At 32.5% G+C, this 16,880-nt stretch overlaps 2 protein-coding genes across 3 annotated transcripts; one reads left to right on the top strand and one right to left on the bottom strand.

Moving 5' to 3' along the window:
• Nucleotides 1-53: 53 nt before the first annotated feature.
• On the top strand, nucleotides 54-3,318 carry LOC136784264 (protein arginine N-methyltransferase 1-like). 2 transcript variants are annotated; one of them, XM_066744837.1, is made up of 3 exons: nucleotides 54-189; nucleotides 520-725; nucleotides 1,546-3,318. In XM_066744837.1, exons 2-3 carry the CDS (start codon nucleotides 660-662, stop codon nucleotides 2,614-2,616), a joined length of 1,137 nt encoding a protein of 378 aa, XP_066600934.1. In that variant the 5' UTR covers nucleotides 54-189; nucleotides 520-659; the 3' UTR covers nucleotides 2,617-3,318. The 2 variants fall into 2 exon arrangements, with proteins under 2 accessions (XP_066600934.1, XP_066600935.1); XM_066744838.1 differs by lacking the exons at nucleotides 54-189; nucleotides 520-725 and adding an exon at nucleotides 838-1,232.
• Nucleotides 3,319-3,472: 154 nt separating this feature from the next.
• Sec10 (Exocyst complex component Sec10) lies at nucleotides 3,473-8,686 on the bottom strand. Its single transcript, XM_066744836.1, has 6 exons — nucleotides 8,145-8,686; nucleotides 7,623-8,066; nucleotides 6,988-7,565; nucleotides 6,407-6,895; nucleotides 5,767-6,274; nucleotides 3,473-3,630 (listed from the first exon to the last, which is right to left on the bottom strand). Exons 1-6 carry the CDS (start codon nucleotides 8,178-8,180, stop codon nucleotides 3,532-3,534), a joined length of 2,154 nt encoding a protein of 717 aa, XP_066600933.1. The 5' UTR covers nucleotides 8,181-8,686; the 3' UTR covers nucleotides 3,473-3,531.
• Nucleotides 8,687-16,880: the final 8,194 nt, after the last annotated feature.

Raw genomic sequence — 16,880 nt, 5'->3', positions numbered from 1 at the left:
CCGTCCTACACCCAATACCAAATGCTCCTTCCTAAGTTCATCCGAATGCGTTCTTTGCTTGTCACATTCTACTTTCTACCTTGAGGCTTGTGATTCCCGCTCCATTCATATTACATCTCTCTAGTCAATAACAGCGCGTGTGTTTTTATCTGCCCCTTCTATGATTTAGCCATCTATTTTTTCAACTTTGTAAGCAAAACCGATCTCTATACATGTTATGATCTTCAAAAATATTCTCAAATCTAAAATATTTTTTGTCTTTCTATTAAAAAAAAAAGAATTTAATTGTATTTTTGGAGTCTGTAATTTCCGAGGATTTTGATTGTTTTTTGATAATTCTTGCCTTATAGGTTAGAGCGGTAATCTTGGTTAATGTAATCTAAGGCTTTTCAAAAGAGCTGTGAAATATTTAATGCTAAAATATGAGCTAAAAGGAAAACTAAGAAATCAATTATTTAAGATTTGAAAATCATTTGTGTAGTAATTTGATATTTATACGTATTTGAATAACGTTTGCAGATACGAGTATAGTGAATAACTAAATTTCCAAAGTGAATCTTTGTGATTTTATAATTATAACAACGAATGCCCGTACACATTGGAGAAATATTTAATATTTACTGCCCTGGTTGTAATCGTCTGCTGTGACGCGAAACAAAATGGCGGCAAGTAATACAGTGCCGGTAGAAATTAACCAGAGTAGCATGTGTACGACAGGAAATTCGGTAAGATTAAAGACAGTTTCTTCTTTTCAAATAAGCTTCTTAAAACACTATTAAGAATCACTGGTAATTCTCTATATTTCATGTAAGATTCATACGTTTCGTCGACCATATACAAGCATAGCTCTTTTATCAAATGAATATATTAGTGGACAAGAAACAAAACCTTCAATTATAATCCTATCGCAACAATGTTTTAACAATGCTTTAAATTACGCTGGTGTAGTAAAACGTGCGTTTCTTCAGTATCATAAGAATAGAATTTTTCAATTTTAAAAATGTACATTGAAACCGTTGATTAATTATTTTAAGAAATAAAGCTACGTTGTGTACGCGAGTGTTTGTGTGTGTTCGATAAATTGACTCTTCGTGTGATCTTAAAAAGACGCCATTCATTTTGGCGGGCACGTGTACGATTTATAATTCGGTGACAGTGTATATATAATCATTTTCAACAAGATTTTTACTATTTTTCTATCCTCTTTTTTTCAATCACACATGGACATAGTTGTAAATAACATTTATAGCATTTTATTGAAGCAACAATTAGCATTTTCAAGGCATTACACGTGCTTTGCACATTTTCCCGTCAAGCAATGGTCACTTTATTATAACATTATCAGGAAATACAAATTTAAGTAGTTTTTTAAAACTGAATTTTTCTTATAATTATCCATTTCTTTTGTTTCTAGTTATAATCGGTTTTGTTTAAAATTTCAGCTTTGCCAATGTTAATTGTTTTGAAAATTTTTATCCACGTTAAAATTAAGTGCTTTTAATCTTACAAATTTTTTAACAAATTCATAAATTGGTGCCTTTGCAGTTATCAAAAATGGAAACAATGGATGTAGCAGAAGCAACACCTACCAAAGGGACAAACACTGGCAAAGAAACTGTTCCTGTTGATGAAATGACATCACGGGATTATTATTTTGATTCTTACGCACATTATGGCATACATGAGGAAATGTTGAAAGATGAAGTTCGAACAGTTACATACCGTAATTCTATGTACCACAACAAGCATCTTTTCAAAGGCAAAACAGTACTTGATATCGGATGTGGTACTGGTATTTTGTCCATGTTTGCAGCTAAAGCTGGAGCTGCTAGAGTTATTGGAATTGAATGTTCAAATATTGTGGAATATGCAGAAAAAATAGTGGAAGCAAATCAGCTTTCTAACATTATAACAATCTTAAAGGGAAAAGTAGAAGAAGTAGTTTTACCTGATGGTATAGAAAAAGTAGATATAATCATATCTGAATGGATGGGCTACTGCTTATTTTATGAATCTATGTTAGATACTGTATTATTTGCTAGAGATAAGTGGCTTCGTGAGGATGGTATGCTGTTCCCCGATAAGGCAACTTTATTTATATGTGGCATTGAAGATAGACAATATAAAGATGAAAAAATAAACTGGTGGGATGATGTTTATGGTTTTGACATGAGCAGCATCAGGAAAGTAGCAATTAGTGAGCCACTTGTAGATGTAGTTGATCCTAAACAAGTGGTTACAAATGCTTGCCTTATCAAAGAAGTTGACTTATACACAGTTACTAAAGCAGATTTAGAGTTTTCATCTCCCTTTACTTTACAAGTACGAAGAAATGATTATGTTCAAGCACTAGTTACATTTTTCAACATTGAATTCACCAAGTGCCACAAGCGGATTGGTTTTAGTACAGCGCCGGAAGTTCAGTACACACATTGGAAACAAACTGTATTTTATTTTGATGAGTATATGACTGTTAAAAAAGGAGAGGAGATATATGGTGTATTTTCAATGAAACCTAATGCAAGGAATTACAGAGATCTGGATTTTAGTATTGAATTGGACTTTAAAGGGGAATTGTGCCAAGTTCATGAAACAAATAACTATCGCATGCGTTGATATCTATTAGCTTACGTCTTCTACCTACAAATTTTTATAGCTCATAAAACCATTTAGTCCAAAATATAATAACAATTTTCTACCGCTAGTTCGACTTATCATTTATTTTATTTAATTGTACAATAAAATCAAAGATAACATATTTCACACTTTTAATTTCAGTAATTTAACATTTATAAACAAATTAAATTTAAAAGAAAATTTTTAATCGATAAATTCAAGGTATATTCAACTGTAATAAAATATTTGAGTGCTCATATTTATTTATGTTACACTTTCAATTAATTATTTTAGATTCTTTTAATTATTATAAGAATTAAATTACTTTGAAATTATGTGAATGCATAAAAAGTAAATAAAACGTATTATATTTTTATGTATAAGATTATTTGGTAAATAGAACAATTCTTTTTCAGTATAAAATATGTTTTAAAAGATCTCAAATATCTCACAAAATAAATGTATTAGCACTTTACATTAAACCTTTATGATTATTTATTTATCAGGTATAACTAAAGAATTTATTCACAGAATGCAGTATCTTATCATTAAAATTCCAAAATAGAGGAAATAATATTTATCAAAACATTTTGATACAATGGGTGTATCCAGCCGACGCTCAGCGGTCTCAGCCGCTAAGTAAAATGTATTTATGATGGCCAATTTTAACTGGTCAACTAATCATACGCGGATTTTAAATAGCTGCTGAGACCACTGAGTGTCAGTTGAATGCACCCAATAAAAAATTTAAGAGGCAATTTTGCAAAATTATTTACTTGAAACTGAAACCATGTCATATTTTAAAACTTAAGGAGTATAGGAAATTGAAGGAAAAGTTAACATTGAGAAGATACAGTTATAAATATTATCAATTTAATATACACTTTTTACTTCAACAAAAATTACATATCTTACTTATACAATAAGGCCCTTTAATCGTTTAGCTAATTTTAGGGTTTTATAATCTGTTCTTAATTGTATAAAATTAAGGAGAACAGAACGATCCAGCACAGCCTGAAATTAATTTTTTTTAGTAGAGGTAATTTTTTGAGTAAATTAATTATTTATTATATAGTATGAAACACATGAAAGAGCTAGGCCTCTCTGATAACTTTAAACACGTTTTTCATGAAACCGCATTTCCAAAATTAAGCGTACACATTTTCAAAAAAATCTTCATGGATTGACTTCAAAACTTAACTCTACATGTAAACCTACAGATTTTCTGCAGAAGTATATGGAATTTTTGCGTTATTATATAATTTTCTTTTATAGTAAAGTTTGTAACGAGTTCATTATAAATTTGTAAGAAGGTAATTCATATACACGCTAGTTTCGCAAAAATAAACATAGCAAATCTTATATTTCTTTTGATCAAGGCTCGGAAATTCTTCACTTTTCAGAGCCCCACTTTGTATGTTCTTATTCAGGATAACCCTTTTTAATTTTGTCGCCTAATTAAAAAAAAGCGTATGTAAAATGTATGAAATAAGTTTTATGGTTCAGAGGGGAATAAAAGTTGGTACCACATTAATTCAACCTTGGTTTGTCAATAAAGATCCTATTAAAATGATCTTATTCTATTAGCTCATCTCAAGAACTTTCTCATATAACCAACTTATAAATATATGTAACAATAAAAAAATTTTCTAAACGTAAAAAAATTTGTTATGGGACGCAATATTACATATTTTTTAGAATATCCCCTATTTATTATAATTATTATTTAAATTAAAAGTTAAAAAATTAGATTTTGTACGTCTAAGGTTGCAATGCTCCTTTAATACTTAACTCAGTGAAACGCGTGGATATAAATGATATAAATTTTGGGTATAGACAGTATAATATACCGAACCAAAAAGTTTTTGTTTAATTTTGAAATATACTTTTTCAATAATATTTTAATATTAATTAATGCATAATGAACGCCTTGTTCTTGATCAATCGTGATTAAATTATTAATGATACCTAATTTTATTGAATTTTAATTGAAAACCATAAAACTTTTATATAAAACATTTTTCCTAAAAAACTTGGACATGCTGTATACAGAATTATTTTCTTAAAATGAATCACTTTGAATACAAAGCAGTAATAAATATGGTATCTTTTAAAAACATATATATTTGTTCTAAGAGTGTCATAAAGGAACTATATAAAAAATATCCCAGGTGAAATAACTTAGAAACTATGAAGGTCACCTTGAAGTTTTTAAGCGAAACTCCCTATTTTTTATTGCACAATTTTATAACTTATCACATAAGACATTTCCAAAGTATTTTATTAATATATACTTTTATCCAGTCATTTACTAGGTATTTCGATCATATAAATGAGTTTGGTGAAAGCATGCACGACCGCTACATACAGTCACGCGGTCTCTCGCCTATTTATAATTTCAAATCTATATATCTAGTAAATTACTGGAATTAAAACGATAAATTATATGGTACTTTGAAAACCCTTTAAGACTAAACTACAGGAAGATATATTAAAAAATGGGATAACCGTTCGAAAAATTCAAGGTGACGTTTATATATTTTAAGCTGCTTTATCTAGAGTATTTTTTTATAAAGTTACTTATAATCCCCTTGAAAGACAGATAGATGTTTTCAAAAATTGTATATTCTTCATCTTTATTTGTTAGGAGTTGATACTTTTGAAAAAATTATCAGGTATAATCGAAATAGTTATGCCTTTTACTCTAAGTCAAAAATCGCATAACGTTATAGGTACGTTTGCTACCTATCAAAAACAAACGTCTACAGAAAAACAATGGAGCCACCATTTTGTAATTATTTATCAAGCAAAACGTTTTTTTTACTTCGTTAGTAGTATAATAAAAATCTTTTGTTATTACTTCAGTTTTTTTCCTCATTTCGCTAATAAAAAACCTTGAAACATGCCTATATATCTTCAAACTTTAGAGTGGCCTAACTCTTTAAGATACCTCAAAGCTTAAACATAAGAAAATCTTTATTTCTCCGTAATTATAAGGGCTGATAATATTTTGCCTAAAATCTTGTTGACACTTCTCTTTACATTTATAGAGGTGTTATGCAAAAAACTAATACCTCTTATATTACAAATATAAAGACCTTTACAAGCTCTGGTGCATTTTCGGTGTTTCATACTTATTTCTTGACTTACCAAATGATCCTCGGAACAAACTTGCTTCAAGTTTTCTGGTTTAACCAATAAAAGATTACACAAAGCGTGTAAAGTATCAAATAATGAGGTGACAGATTTTATACCAAGCTCTTTCACGCATTTCCGATATTCATTCATGTCACATATTGCGCACATAGCACCTGCTGAATTAAATTGGAATTGTTGAAGATGTTCATATATTACCCGGTGAAACTCAACACCAAGCTCTGTTAATACGTTTTCCATATTTTTCGTGTCGAGGCTATTTCTAATTTGTCGGATTATTCCAGACACATATTGAGCGACTACTAAACACGCTGCTGTGTTTAAAGTATCTACATCGGTTTCGGGTTTAAAGTCACTCTTCCGTTGTTCATTTTGCAAATAAATTTTTACCCAACCGGTAATTGCGTTTATACTTCTGTCTAAACCAATATCTAACTTCAATTGTATTTGTTCCAAAGTGTTTTTTTTCTTCAACATGCATTCTCCATGCTTAGGTGTTGAACTACAAAATTTTATATTATGAATTTTACTTAGATAGCAAATCACTAACTATTTATTGCTTTAAAATATGATGAAAGTATGTATTTCTTTTACAAATATTTGTAATTATTAAAATATTTTGAAAGCAACTTACACAACAAGAGGTAACAGACTATCATCAAAAAGTTCCTCAAAAAGACGTACAATAGCATTGCATTGGCGTACAACATTAAAAAAATGTATTTCTGGCTGAGATCTACCTTCTGGTATTGGCACACTTTGTAAGCCTAATTCCAGTGCATAATCAACATGCTCATTGATTAAATACTGTAATAATACCTCCAATATCTGAGTGGCATTTGAAGGTAATTCAAAAGGAGGTGACAATAATTTACATCTTTGAAATGCCACCTTGCTTCTTTGCAATAATGCAATAGCAAGTTCTTCAGAAAGAAAAGTTTCCCCTCCATAATCTTCTATCTGAGCAATATTTATGTTAGTCCTTGTCCCTATTACAGCTTGCAAGTCTCGACGAAGTTCTTGAAATCCACCAGTCTGTAATTGTTTTTTTTGATGATTTTTAGATTCATAATATTTTATAAGTAGTACTGCTGATTTTTCACGTAAGGCTTGTATTTCTGTCCTGAAAAGAAAAATAAAATTAACCATATCTTGGATTTAATTTTAAATAAAATATTTGAAATAAAGCTACTTTGAAACCATTCATATATTTACACGATATAAGTATCCAAATGTTTTTGAAATATATTTCTAGTAAGTTTTGGAAGGTAATCATCTTCTGTACCCATTTCAAAAATTTTTAAATCAGTCGATAGTTTCACTGTTCTAGTATATAAATCAAAGAAGTTCCTAAGATATTTGTCTGCATCAGTTTTATCAGATAGCTTTGCAACCACATATTTTTGTAACCTTAAGTGGTATATGTTAAGAACAAATTTTGCCATAACTTGATCAGGATTCGAAAAAACTTGCTGCATGAGTTTCTGATTTTTAGTACACATAGGTATAACATCTACAAAGACATCTTTTCCTCCATATGAACCCATTTGACTCTGCTCAATAAATGCATCTACACATTGAGAATAGCCCTTGAAATTAGAAAGAACTGTTGCCAGCTCTTTCATTCTAACAACATCCTCTTTATTTTGAGCTCTAACAAATTCTTCTATCAAACTTCTTTCTATTTTATCATATTTTTCTCCAATTGTTTTTTTTGCATGCTCAAACTTTTCTGAAGGTAACTCTTGAGCTATAAGATATAGTTTCTGTATTACATCAGCAGCTTCATCTAACTGAAAGATAAATTAGTATAAAAATATGAGTTAGAAATGGCAGTATGCAATATTTACCATAGATTTATCTGTGAACATTGGATCTGTTAGAGGTCCTGGATTTAAAAATTCTGAAAAATGTCTCATTAACTTTTGGGCTTCGACAGCTCTAGCTCTTGGTATATTCACACTTTCAAGCTGATCTCCTAAATGAAGAACTTTTGTTGCTACAAAATTTATTCTTTCATCCAATTGATGAAATAAATCAATTGAGTGTTGATTCCTCTCTTGTAATTCTATTACTTCAAGCATATGCCTTGTTTCTTCATCTTTTAAAGAAGCTTCTAGCTTATCACATTTCTTTTGTTGTCGTTCTTCAAGAACTTGTAAATCTTTAATTGCTTGAAGAAAAGTTTCATGTACTACAACTGGATCAAAGCATGCTTTTAAATTATCCTTTGTACTATCATTTACTGTTCTCCAAGCAAGCCGCTCAACAAATTCTTCTGGATCAAATGGCTCCTACAGAAAATATGATGACTTTTACAAATTATTATTATACTCAGTGTATGTCACATAAAGTATAAATATTAATTTCACCTGTTCAAGCTCTTTCATATACTGTTGCATATACATTTTCAAGCAACTTAAAAAATCTTATTTTTTTATACTCTTTAAAATTTAGAATTTTATCATTATAATAGAAAAATGCTTTTCTTTTTTTAGGAAGATATCATGATACATACTTAATTATTTACATAGAATAAGTTGCAATAAGTTGTTTAAATTAACCGAATTATTTATTATGACTACCCTAAAAAGAGCTAGTTGACATTCTGATTCACAAAAATATCAAGAGCAAATTGGAGCAAATTAGGCTAGATTACTGTAAATGTAAAATAATGAAATATTTATTTATATTTACTGTAAATTTGAAAAATATATTACAAGAGTTAAATTAAAAGTTTTTTTAACTGCTTATATATATATATAAAATTTTACTATTTTACTTAAAAATGGCAAGTATTGCGTAGTATAGATATAGATTACGAATAACTATTGAGTAAACGTCAAAACAAAAGTAGGAATCGATCGCAATCGCACCATGGTCATTGTATACTAATGTATACGTGTTAAGCTGCGCCCAGCTGCGGTCCGATTCACGCATAAAACGTTCAGAGAGTATGTATATGTATATGGGTGCATCCAGAAGCACAGCTGTTCAGTGAGCGCTTACTGAGCGCTCACAAGTAGCCGATTGGTGAGCGCTAAGCGATATATATATTGGACGTGTGGAGTAGTGTGGACATTACGCTTATTGCTCACTTATACATAAAAGGCACATTATATTACAGCTATACTTTTTATATATATAATAGTCGGATTTCAATGAGCTTTTATCTTTTAACCTTACCATTATTTATTCTTGCATTAATATCCTCCGTTTCTGTAATTGCATATAATATTTCATTAATATTGTATTGCTGCTCAAATGCCATGTTTTATTTTCTAAAAAGTTAATTAAAGTTTCTTCACTTTTAAAAGAAAATAGGAAATTTTTTACAACGAAACGGTATCCTAGACTACTTGCAACCATTTTAAATTTATTTTACTGATCTAGGGATATTAAGTAACTTTTAAATTTCGCGCGAAAACTTCAGAGTGAGCAGAAAGTGAGGCTGAGTGAGCGACTGAAAATTAGGCTCACGAAAATGGCGGGCGCTCACTCTGAGCCCTCTGAGCAGCTTAATGAGCAGTTTCATCCAGTAACATACTTTTGCCTAGGGGATTTGACGAGCGCTCACCGAGCGCTCACTGAGCGGTTGTGCTTCTGGATGCACCCTATGGTAGCATTCAGCAGAGACAAATGTTTGAGGGAGCGGTGTATGTTATTGGCTATTACTCTTAGATCCTATAATTTTATCCAATAGAAGTGGAAGTTTAAAAAGAAATCTGGTAACGTTACTGAGCTGCTACCTCTGCTGAATGCTACCTATGTAGTTTACGTTACGTTAGTATAGATTTTTAGCGCTTTAAGTGTGCATATGCATGTATTGTATGTACATTGCATATATACATACCGCAGCCTTGTAGGGACCGTGCACATCAACACAATGACAGTGAGATGAGAATGTGTATTGGTGTATATGCATACTATCAGCGCAAATTGTCGGTCAATTTTCGCAGTTTTTGAGTGTAATTTATTTATACGTATATAGTTAAACATTGACACTTCTCTATCATTGTGTTGATGTGCACGGTCCCTATAGTAATCGCCAGGAATAGCTTTTCCTAATTTTCCGATGCATTTAGGAACCACTCTGAAAAGACACCAGCGCTCTTAGGGTGAGATTCACCAAGTCCGGCTTGAAGGCTAGCCGGGCTAATATGGTATACTTTCGGGCTAAAGTAGTATAGTTACCGTTACATGAGCTGTATGAGTTTAGCCCGGCTAGCCCCAAGCCGGACTTGGTGAATCTCACCCTTAGGCCGGGATTCATAAACAGAACTTGAGTTCAAGCCGTTCAAGCTCACCTTGAAACCTATAAGATGTGTTACGTAGACTAGATTTTACCCGTCTTAAGCTTGAACTTGAGCTTAACGGGATCCCTCAAGCCCTCTGTAGCCAACATTACGGAACGAAAAACGAGGGACAATTGTCCAGCGCTATTTTTCAACCGATTTCAATATTTTTGGGCTTGTTGGAATCGTTAGGACTCGCTTTTTGTCATAAATAAAGCCGTATTTTCCAAAAAACGTAATAAAATAAAATTGTTTAAAAATTCGCAATTAATAACATTTAAACGCAAAACAAATCGAAAAATCGGGCTTCTTTATGACGAGGTGCCAGACCTAACGATTCCAACAAGCCCAAAAACATTGAAATCGGTTGAGAAATAGAGCCGTACCATTGTCCCGCGTTTTTGAGGTGGACGAAAACCAAAAATTTTTAGAAAGAAAGCTAGGCTTCCTCCCCTCTCGCGGCTCACGCTAACGTGTTCCCCCACTCCAGCATCGAAACTTACTGCAAAGCTTTCCTCATATTTACGCTATTCCCCTATCTGTAGCTATACATATATAAATACCGCTAAAATAATGTTGAGAACAATATTTCATTTTGCCGATATAATGAAATTGCTAAAAATGCAAATATCATTTTGAAATAAAATTGTAGAAAAGGAGATTTCGTAATGCTTGAAATATAGGGCATACGGCGAAACGCGGGACAATGGTACAGTCGTATTTTTCAACAGAATTTGATGAGACTAGTAATAATTAAAGCCATTCTTCATGTAGATTGTCCTAAAGAGCTCGCATTTTCGATAAAGCTTATAGTTTTTCAGCTATGAACGTTTGAAGTTGCACGGCGCACAAATACATATTTCTTCTCTCGCGTAGATCAGCTGTTGCGCACGTCCATCTTCAATCGCTCATAACTGGAAAACTATAAGCTTTATCGAAAATACGAGATCTTTAGGACAATCTACATGAAGAATGGCTTTAGTTATGACTAGTCTCATCAAATTCTATTGAGAAATACGCCTGTACCATTGTCCCGCGTTTTGCCGTAATTTCACGTTTTCAAGCGTCCTGACTCGTTCATTCTGCAATTTATTTCGGAACAAATAAAAGTACGATTGCACATTGAAAAATTACATTAGAAGTTCTCGATAATGTACATGCTGCTATGAGTATTTCTTAATCTTATAAAGCTTGTCGTAGAAGGTGCAATGCAATAAATTTAGAAGGGCAATTTTGCGATTGAAAATAAGACCCACGTACATACATGGTAAACGCTATGTGTGTTTGTTTACAGTGCACTCCACGAGTCACTAACACAGTCGCACCCGTATGTATGTATGTAGACCTACTATGCTGGTTTACATACGCTGGACAAGGCAATAAGCTGTAGAGGTGAGAGGGGAAGCCAACTTTATTTACTCCGAATACGCATTTTGTTACATTTTGCATTATAATGACCAAAAGAAGCGTTGCAAAATTATGAAAATATTATAAAAGCGTCTCCCCCTTTCACGCTCTATTCAATGATGCTACCCAAGTTGTTGGTGCATTTTTACTTTGCTCGGAATAAATAGCAGAATGAACGAGTCAGTGACGCTTGAAGACCTGAAATTACGGCAAAACGGGGGACAATGGTACATGCGTATTTCTAAATAGAATTTGATGACACTAGTCATACCTAAAGCCATTCTTCATGTAGATTGTCCTAAAGAGCTTGCATTTTCGATAAAGCTTATAGTTTTCCAGTTATGAACGATTGAAGATGGACGTGCGCAACAGCTGATCTACGCGAGAGAAGAAATATGTATTTGTGCGCCGTGCAACTTCAAACGTTCATAACTGGAAAACTATAAGCTTTATCGAAAATGCGAGCTCTTTAGGACAATCTACATGAAGAATGGCTTTAATTATTACTAGTCTCATCAAATTCTGTTGAAAAATACGACTGTACCATTGTCCCGCGTTTCGCCGTATGCCCTATATTTCAAGCATTACGAAATCTCCTTTTCTACAATTTTATTTCAAAATGATATTTGCATTTTTAGCAATTTCATTATATCGGCGAAATGAAATGTTCTCAACATTATTTTAGCGGTATTTAAATGTGTATAGCTACAGATAGGGAAATAGCGTAAATATGAGGAAAGCTTTGCAGTAAGTTTCGATGCTGGAGTGGGGGAACACGTTAGCGTGAGCCGCGAGAGGGGAGGAAGCCTAGCTTCCTTCCTAAAAATTTTTGCTTTTCGTCCACCTCAGAAACGAGGGACAATGGTACGGCTCTATTTCTCAACCGATTTCAATGTTTTTGGGCTTGTTGGAATCGTTAGGTCTGGCACCTCGTCATAAAGAAGCCCGATTTTTCGATTTGTTTTGCGTTTAAATATTATTAATGCGAATTTTTAAACAATTTTATTTTTTTACGTTTTTTAGAAAATAAGGCTTTGTTATGACAAGGTGAGAGTCCTAACGGTTCCAACAAGCCAAAAATCATTAAAATCGGTCGAAAAATAACGCTGGACAATTCTCCCTCGTTTTTCGTTCCGTAATGTTGGCTACAGAGGGCTTGAGGGATCCCGTTAAGACGGGTAAAATCTATAGTCTACGTAACACATCTTATAGGTTTCAAGGTGAGCTTGAACTCAAGTTCTGTTTATGAATCCCGGCCTATGAATCCCGGGGTTAGGGTCAATTCGACCAAGTAGTAGGCTAGAGCCGAAGTCAGGCTGCTTTCACATGCGGTGTAAGGTGCGTAAACGTAACTTACGCTAAAACGTATTAACCAATCAAATCATTTTCGCGATAATACCGGCCGTATATATCTTACACCGCATGTGAAGGCAGCCTCAGACTTAAGTTGGTATAGTTAATATGACGGGGACTATACCAACTTAAGTCAGACTTGGGCTCTAGCCTACTTGGTCGAATTGACCCTTACTAAGCGCGCTTATGTAAGGCTGCGGTCTAATACATGTATATGCACACTTAAAGCGCTAAAAATCTATAACTAACGTAACATAAACTATATACTCTGAGCGTTTTATGCGCGAATCGGACCGCAGCTTAAGGCAGCGTTGCCAAGTGTAGTATAATTATACTACCGTAGTATAATTTTCCTATAGCGTAGTATCCTTAGGATACTACGCTACAGTTTCTGTTCCCTGCGGGATCCTACGCTATAGTTTCTGTTCACTGCGGGATCCTACGCTACAGTTTCTGTCCTTGCGGGATACTACGTTTTGGCCATTAATCTTGAGTCTTGGCGAGGGGAAGTTAGAATCAGAGGGGCGAGGGGATTTTTAGGGAGTTTGTCCGTAGCTGTCAAATGGCGCGATTAACCCTCAATTTTATATCATCAACAAAAATAATATTTTCGGAAAACGATTGTGGAAAAGAAGAAAGGATTTTAATAAATAAGAGAGAAGACAAAATATATCAGATGAGTATAAATTAATAGAAAAAATTAAAATTATTGTGAATATTTAAGAAAATATACTTTGTGGTTATTTTATTTTTGTTACAGTTGAAATCCGGTTATGATGACTTTCAATTAAGGAAAAAAGTAATTATAGACTAATAAATGAAAAAGTATTAAAACATGAAGCACTTCTCTGTATGGCCCAGTCATTTCAATAATTGTGACTTAATGTTATAATAGTGAATGTGTAAGCGATTAGTGCATATACAACAAACTCCTATTGTAAATTTAATAATCTTGTATGACAATGTTTTAATTACTATTATTTTAAATTAAAGCTAGTTTAATTAACATATTTTTATTTCATCCCTTTCTCAAAATTCTAAACACACATGGTAATTACCTATTCTTGTAGTAGTCATATATTCGTTAAATTACATACAAAATTACAACTGTTTTATATTTGTAAAGCATAGCTGTTTGTTGCAATGATTTTTATTATTCAATGTGAGACAAATCGCATTTTGTTTAGGCAAATGTCTTATTTATCCGCCATATCCTTCCATATCTTATGCGACATTTATTTGGCTCCGTTGCACTATTTTCTTGCAGTCTATATCATATAACATTAATTTTCTAATCATTTATACATACACACAGATCTAATAATACTGCTGATCTGCAATTATTTTTGTAATTGTTGAAATGATTGTTAAACCATTATCTTGTTTAATTTGTAAAATGGACATTTGAATGATGCTATTAAAATTTGGCAACTTTTCTGCGAGATATGTTCTGATAATATTTGTGAAGATAAAGTTTTTTAAAAGGTATATGTATACTGCTGAGTTCATCTTGTTTTTAGCTTTAAATAGTTTTCCAACTATACGCATGGATATCTATTTTGAATATAGAATACATATTTCATTACATCTATTATGATATTGTTAAGATTGATAGAAAGATATCAATTCTTTGAAAATGATATATTATATATCTAGTAACTGGATTAATTAAGGTTTTAGAACAGATAAATTTCACAAACAAATAGGACTAACAAAATATGTATTATATATTGAGGAAGGATATCCAAATGTGAATTATTTGAAGCTAAAAGCAAGATAAATTCAGCAGTATTGTTTCGTAAGTCGAACGAAATAACTTTGCTACAATCTGATCATAAATAAGTATAATACACAGATGACTTAGTCGAGAAATTTGATCCTTCTGTTGAAAGCAGCGAATTCTATAACATTGTTATTGTACACATAAGCTAAGGATTGCGGCACGCCTATGAAACATTGAGGCGGCAAAGGACAAGAGTATTAAAACCACGATTCCAGGGACTAGGCGGATCTCTCCATGGTCCGTCCGTGAGGATATAAGGCTCAGGGGAAGAAAAGGCGAGCAGTGCTGCTAAGCAATCCTTACCTACAACATATTGTAAACTTATCAATAAACGTTGAATTCAGGAGGGTTTATGCCGTATGAGCTTCCCGCCTTGAGCTTAGCTCAAAATATCAGTAGCAATTCATTTATCTACCTTCCTTAGAAATTAACATTAGTGATACAACAAGTATCCTTAAATGTATTGGAGAACAACATCCTCTAAAATTTAAAGAGAAGATATCCTATGGAAGAGATGCCAAACCTTATAAGTAAAGTAATTCAAGTGTCCATTCTTCAACTTTAATAGAACAATGGTTTACCAATCATCTTGACATTTATAAGATTAATTAGTCAATAGAATAGCTATATCTGAGTGTATATAAAAATAGCAAAAAATTAATCGTATATTTTGAAAACTAAAAGAAAGAACTAACAAGGCAAATAAATGTTACATAGGATATGGAAGGATGTGGCGGATAAATAAGACATTTACCTAAACAAAATGCGATTTGTCTCACATTGAATAATAAAAATCATTGCAACAAACAGCTATGCTTTACAAATATAAAACAGTTGTAATTTTGTATGTAATTTAACGAACATATGACTACTACAAGAATAGGTAATTACCATGTGTGTTTAGAATTTTGAGAAAGGGATGAAATAAAAATATGTTAATTAAACTAGCTTTAATTTAAAATAATAGCAATTAAAACATTGTCATACAAGATTATTAAATTTACAATAAGAGTTTGTTGTATATCCACTAATCGTTTACACATTCACTATTATAACATTAAGTCACAATTATTGAAATGACTGGGCCGTACAGAAATGCTTAATGTATTAATACTTTTTCATTTATTGGTCTGTAATTACTTTTTTCCTTAATTGAAAGTCATCATAACCGGATTTCAACTGTAACAAAAAAAAATAACCACAAAGTATATTTTCTTAAAAATTCACAATAATTTTCATTTTTTTTATTAATTTATACTCATCTGATATATTTTGTCTTCTCTCTTATTTATTAAAATCCTTCCTTCTTTTCCACAATCGTATTCCGAAAATATTATTTTTGTTGATGATACAAAATTGAGGGTTAATCGCGCCATTTGACAGCTACGTACAAACTCCCTAGAAATCCCCTCGCCCCTCTGATTCTAACTACACATACACAACGCGCCGCGACGCAAGATTAATGGCCAAAACACGTCCGAAAGCACTGAGAGCTTATTATACCTAAAACACTATACTTCGTTTCACACTTACTATACATTTTGCGTGGTATATTCAATTCTCGCCAACAAACTATACAGCGTAGTATCTTCCAACATGGCGGACTTGGCAACGCTGGCTTAAGGGTGAGGTTCACCAAGCCGGGTTAACTTAACCCAGAGTTAAAGTGGCATAGTTAATGTAACGGGAATTATACTACTTTAACTTAACCCAGGTTTAAAGTGGTATAGTGCCCGTTACATTAACTATACCACTTTAACTCTGGGTTAAGTTAACCCGACTTGGTAGGGTCCACCCTAAGTCATTCTTGCTTACCTCGTATAACAGTGGGAAATTAAATCGTTTGTAGCTCAGGCCTCAATGCTGGGATTCTGTAACTTCCCAGCGATGATTGTCGGTATCGCTAACTACCGATAGTTGTCGCTTGCAGTAACGAAAAGAGCGATTCTGTAACTTCCGTCTATATGGATTCAGTAACTAGTTATCGACAGCTTTCGGTAATTGAATCGAGTTACCGAGAGATATCGCTAAGAGCGATTCTGTAACACAAAATTTTCGATAATTGTCGTTAAAAAGGGCGGTCGCTACCGAATTATATCGTTAACTTAACGACGACCGTGATAGGCGTCGGTAGAAGTTTACCGAGAAAGTAAATATAATAAATGTCACAAATATTTCTTAAATTAACGGGATCCTTCACGCCTACTTTATCGACAGTTCAAGTCAATAAACAATTCGTTTAATAAAATTCAAATGCGAAGCAAATTGAA

The sequence above is a fragment of the Prorops nasuta genome, unplaced genomic scaffold (assembly GCF_024137725.1).
Source record: "Prorops nasuta isolate Cenicafe-Biocafe unplaced genomic scaffold, Cenicafe_Pnas_1.2 PNAS00050, whole genome shotgun sequence".
NCBI lineage: Eukaryota > Metazoa > Arthropoda > Insecta > Hymenoptera > Bethylidae > Prorops > Prorops nasuta.
Note: the sequence above shows the minus strand (reverse complement) of the source record. Positions and strands in the feature narration are given on the sequence as shown.

Excerpts from the sequence above, each read along its gene's own strand:
- LOC136784264 (XM_066744837.1), top strand. The coding sequence starts at position 660 with ATGGCGGCAAGTAATACAGTGCCGGTAGAAATTAACCAGAGTAGCATG. Across the intron at positions 726-1,545 it reads TGTGTACGACAGGAAATTCG|TTATCAAAAATGGAAACAAT; the intron begins GTAAGATTAAAG and ends GTGCCTTTGCAG.
- Sec10 (XM_066744836.1), bottom strand. The coding sequence starts at position 8,180 with ATGTATATGCAACAGTATATGAAAGAGCTTGAACAG. Across the intron at positions 8,067-8,144 it reads ATATGAAAGAGCTTGAACAG|GAGCCATTTGATCCAGAAGA; the intron begins GTGAAATTAATA and ends TATTTTCTGTAG. Across the intron at positions 3,631-5,766 it reads TTTGTTCCGAGGATCATTTG|GCTGTGCTGGATCGTTCTGT; the intron begins GTAAGTCAAGAA and ends AATTAATTTCAG.